At 41.2% G+C, this 5,379-nt stretch overlaps 1 protein-coding gene across 1 annotated transcript; it reads right to left on the reverse strand.

Moving 5' to 3' along the window:
• Positions 1 to 4,113: 4,113 nt before the first annotated feature.
• LOC102869004 (olfactory receptor 2Z1-like) lies at positions 4,114 to 5,058 on the reverse strand. Its single transcript, XM_006898330.1, has one exon. It carries the CDS (start codon positions 5,056 to 5,058, stop codon positions 4,114 to 4,116), a length of 945 nt encoding a protein of 314 aa, XP_006898392.1.
• Between the last annotated feature and the right edge of the window lie 321 nt (positions 5,059 to 5,379).

Here is a 5,379-nt window from a genome sequence, read left to right on the forward strand (position 1 = left end):
TTGTTTTAATTTTATAAAAATAGAAATCCAACCCACCCTTGGATCAGCTATGTACGGCTCTGACTCCACGGTACACAGCAACATTCTTACTCTGTCAAACTTACTGTGAATCTGGGGAGGTGTGATTGAGATTTTAGAGAATATGAGTCCCAAATCTGGCTAAAATCGCCATATACACCTCAGGCCAGTATCCTATGTGAACCAAACTCAAATACCAACTCCCAGACAGATAAAAATATCAAGAAACGAGGTCCGTGAATGTAATTCTGGATAAAACACAGTAAGCCAGTTCCTAGACATGACCTAACATAAACTAATGCTTTATAAATGTACAAGACCTTACTATTGACTTTCAATTTTGATGTATTAAAATTGCTTCAACTCATTCTGATCCTTTTTGATCAGTATAGTGACACCAGGGAGGTACTCTGTCCCCAGAACAATCTCTACTTCTAGATCAAAAGGGCAGCAGTAGCCAGGGATAGAGCTTATAGAGGGCAGAAAGGGAGAGAATAAAAGGTTTAATTGGAAACAAATACTGTAGCAAGATAATTATAAAAAATCTATAGTAGTGTGTGGATTTTTAATCAATGCCATGAAACAAAATACATATGAATGCATGGACATAGTACTTATCTGCTCTGTAACCTTTCGATCACATTAAAATAAAACTTAAAAATAATGGAAAAAAATAAAAAAATAGAAATCCAGTTTTCCCAACACCATTTTGTTAAAGAGGCTGTCTTTTTCTGACTTAACAGATTTTATCTCTTTGTCAAAGATCATGATAGATAGAGAAAGGAATGAAGCTGTCAATTATTTAATCTTCCTTGCATCCATAATCAACACCCCTGGAACCAGCAGTCAGGAGATCAGGAGATGTAATGTCTTGGGCAAATCTACTGTCAGGGACCTCTTCAAAATACAAAAGAGCAAAGATAATCAGTCTGAAGACTAAGGTGTGCCTGACTCAGGCCATGGTCTTTTCAATCATTTGCTACAAGTTTGAGAGGTGGGTAATGAATAAGGAGGAAAGAAGAACAATTGATGTCCTTAAGTTGTGATGTTGGAGAAGAGTACAGAATATCCCATGGACTGCCAAAAGAACAAACAGATATGTATTGGAAAGAGTACTCCTTGGAGGCAAAGATGGTGAAACTTTCTCTTGTAAAATCTGGGCATGTTGCTGTTGTTGTTTTTCTGTGTCTTTGAGTCAGAACTGACTCATAGCTGACCGTCCAGTAGGTTTTCACAGGCAGTAATTCACACGAGAGGAGACTGCCCATTCTTCTCCCACAGAGCAACTGGTGAATTTGAACTGCATACCTTTGGGAGATTGCAGTGCAGCTTCTAACCACAAGGCCACCAAAAGTCCCTTAGGATAGGCTATTCCTTGGAAAAGGGCATCATACTTTGAAAGGTAGAAGGTCAGTGAAAGAGAGGAAGACACATGCCCCTTCTCCCATGAGGTAGATTGATTCAGGACTGCAGCAGTGGCCTCGAACGTGTCAGAGATGATGAAGATAGCACCAGATAGGACAGGGTTCAGGTCTGCTGTTCACAGGGTCACTATAAATTACACTGTACTTGACAGCACCTAAAAACAACAGCCATAAGTCCACTATTGTAAAAATAGAAGGGTAACTAGTAAGATGTATATAAATGTACAAAAAAGAAGGGGTCAGAACACAGAAAAGGAGGGAAATCAATAACACAGCAGTTTCGTGGGTCTTTGGAGGCAGGGTGTGAAAAAATAGGAAAGCTCTAATGGAGACTTGAAAAATAAAGGGTAACAATAGACATAGATCAATAGTACTTTTATAAAACACAATGCATACAAATGATTGTATGAAACACAATGTGAATAAAAGACTGTGAAACACAATGGTGATGTAAAAAACACATTGTACATGAACTTTGCATGCAAACCAATATAAAAGAAAATAAAAACCAAAGATATTGCATCACAAAGAGCTTGTAAAGAATGTACATTTTTGCTGTTATTGGTGTAGTGAGTTCTTGCTTGGATTTCACGGGGGTTCTTATATCTGTAGGTTGATGTCTTTCCTAAGTTTTGGAGACATTTCATTCTTTATTTTTTTCAAATATTACTGCTGTCCTGTGATATTTTATTCTATCCACTTGGGACTTCTTTTTCAAGAATATTGTTTATTAAATTGCCTCCAGGGTATACTAGGATGTCAGTGCCATTTTACTTTAACCCACCTCTACCACTTCGGTTGGGTATTTTCTCTTTCTCTTTGAGTTTGTTGATTTTGTCCCCTTTTGCTGTTAAGCTCATGCCCTAAACTCTTCATTTTCACTATTATGGGTTTTCTTTTCTACAAGCCATTTGATCCTTTTCCTGAGCTTTAATTTATCTGCTGATATCCACTGTCTGTTTGCCTATTTTGTCTTCCAATTTCCTTGACACATTTGTAATAATCTTGGTTCACTAATTGCAACTTTTCAGTCACACCGTTCATATTGATTTTCCTATTTTTGCTTGCCTTGTATTTCTGTTATGTGCTGTGTATTTAAAACAAAACAACACATAGTAAAAACTCATATATAAAATATTTTTATTTTTCTTTTCCTAGAGAGGATACCATGTTCTCCCTCTTAGGTAAAAGGCTAATCCATTTGATTCTACTAAAAACAGTCTTCTAGAAAAAAGTCTAAGTGTGACTCAAAGAAAGATAGTACTGAGGGCCATTAGGGACATAGGCTCTAGAACAATATGGTTCATCACTGTCAGAACACCAGCCCCTGAATTCCTTTTATTGCTTCAATTTTAGTGCTTGGCTCCCAGACTCATCGTTGTTGTTATTGTCATTGTGTGCCATCAAGTCACCTGTGACTCACAGCAACTCCATGCACAATAGCTCTGAATTCTATCCTATCCTGAGCCAGTCTCACTGTCTCCGACACACCTAGCCCCATTATCTTTCAATTATTGTGTGTCTATTTCATCCAGGGTCTATACCTCTTGTGCGATCCCTCCACCCTTCCAAGCATGATGGCCTTCTCCAAGGACTCATCTCTCCTGGTCATGGGCCCAAAGTAAGTGAGATGGAACATCAAAATCCTTGCCTCTAAGGAGTAGCTTGGTTTCACCTTCTCTAGTACAAACCTGTTTGTTCTCTTTGCAGCCCATGGAATGTTCTTCTCATGGAACACTCTTCTCCAGCCCTACAACTCAAAGACATCGATCCTCCTTCTGTCATCCTTAGTCATTGTCCAGCTCTCTGATGCATAACAAGTAATTACAAAAGACTGGATCAGGTGCACCTTGGTCTCCAGATAGACACCATTGCTCTTTAGAACTCTGGAGAGATCCCTGACAGCAGATTTTCTCACTGCAATTCATCTTTTGATTTACTGACTGCTGGTACCAAGAGTGTTGATTGAGTGGAGTGTAAGTTAGGACACTGTTACTTTTGGTTCCCACTGAGTCAATGTCTGCTTGTGGCAACTCTATGCTGAAGAGTAGAACTGCATTTCACAGAGCTTTCAGTGGTTAGTTTTGGGATAAGCAAATCCCCCTTTCTCCCAGGAAGCTCTGATGTCACAGTCAGCCTGGAGTTGTGCTGCCAACCCATAGGTGGTACATCTCTGGTGGTTCAGATCCGAGGCTTGGAGGGAGAAAAATGAGCAGTCTCCCTCCATGCAATTTACAGCCTCTGAATATCTACTGGTGAGTCAAATATGAGTCGGTTCCAACTTCACGGAAATGAGGTGTGGGCGTTGTTTTGGTTTTTTTTTAGGTGACCAGACTTCTTTTGAGATATCTCTAAGCAGATTAACTATGAACCTTTCTCTAGCAGCCAAACATTTAATCATTTGCACAAGTTAGGATCCATTGTCATTGTTGGGAAAGGCAATCTTCTAGTAAAACACTCCTTTTGTTTAAAATTGAAAGTAAAAAAAATTCTTTTTGTTTAAGAGATTGAGATCAGTAATGTTTTCTACAAATCTGTAAAAGAAAAAATACTGATTTGAAGAAGAAAAAGGAATCTGACGTTGGCCCAGATGGTCTGCAAATGAGTACTATGGAGACAAGTCTGAGTAAGTACTGGTCCCTGGGGCAGCCTAGGACTTTCTTCTGAGAGGTTAGCTCTTTGGTTTAAAGACGGGTCGGCCAAGGACTTTGGCCAAAGCCAATCTCACTTCTCGGTTCCTCAAGCTGTAGATGAGGGGATTGAGAGTGGGGGTGACAAGACTATAAAAAAGGGAGACCACGTTGTCCTGCTGTGGGCTGTGATAGGTACCTGGCACCATGTACATGAACACAGCTGCCCCATAAAAGAGCCCTACCACCGTGATGTGTGATGAGCAGGTGGTGAAGGCCTTGTGTCTGGCCTCTGCTGAATGCATGCGGAGAACAGCCCTTAAGACGTGGCCATAGGAGGTGGCAATGAGTGACATGGGCAGCAGCAAGATCAGTACCCCTGAGATGGACAGCGTCAGCTCATAGATAGAGGTGTCCTCACAGGCGAGCTTCAGCAGGGCAGGTAGCTCGCAGAAGAAGTGGTCTACGGTGTGAGAAGCACAGAAGGGGAAGTGCATGGTGATGGAGGTCTGGATGGTAGCAACAAGAACACCTGACAGCCAGGAGGCGCCCACCATGAGCAAGCACACCTGGTGTCTCATGAGCACGGGATAATGCAGGGGATGGCACACGGCAACATAGCGGTCGTAGGACATGAGGGACAGCAGAACACCCTCAGAGACGCCCATCAGCATTAGGAAGAACATTTGAGCTGCACAGCCTCCAAAGGAGATGGATCCCTGCTCCTGCATGAAGTTGGCTGCCATCTTGGGGATGGTAACTAGAGGAAAACCAACGTCCAACAGAGAGAGTTGACTGAGCAGGAAGTACATGGGTGTGTGGAGCCGGGAGTCCGTGCGGATCAGGAAGATCAGGATGGTGTTACCCACTAGACCCATGGTGAACATGGCGACCACAAGGGAGAAGAGGAGCAGGTGTGGCGCTGAGTGGCTGAAGAGTCCCACAAGAATGAAGTCTGAAGTTACTGACTCATTTGCTTTCCTCATTCTCCAGAAGGCTTCATTTATCTGCAGCAAGTACAGGATCTTTGGTGAGAAGTCTCCACAGATGATTTTCATGTCACATATTCTTATAATTGTGTCCCTTCCAAAATATAAGAGTGGGAGAGGGGGCTAAAATTATTATACAGATAAATTGGATGAAGGGAAAGGTAATATATAATAAAGAGATTATTGTCATTATCGTTAAGTGCTGTTGAGTATGATTAATAGTCATCCTATGAACAACAGATTTGATTAGTCATTGCAATTAATTAATTGCATTATCAACTGAACGACTGAATGAAAAACTAATCTGTAAAGTTTCAT

Source organism: Elephantulus edwardii, unplaced genomic scaffold (assembly GCF_000299155.1).
Source record: "Elephantulus edwardii isolate Elephantulus edwardi_28Jun2011 unplaced genomic scaffold, EleEdw1.0 scaffold00226, whole genome shotgun sequence".
Classification (NCBI taxonomy): Eukaryota; Metazoa; Chordata; class Mammalia; order Macroscelidea; family Macroscelididae; genus Elephantulus; species Elephantulus edwardii.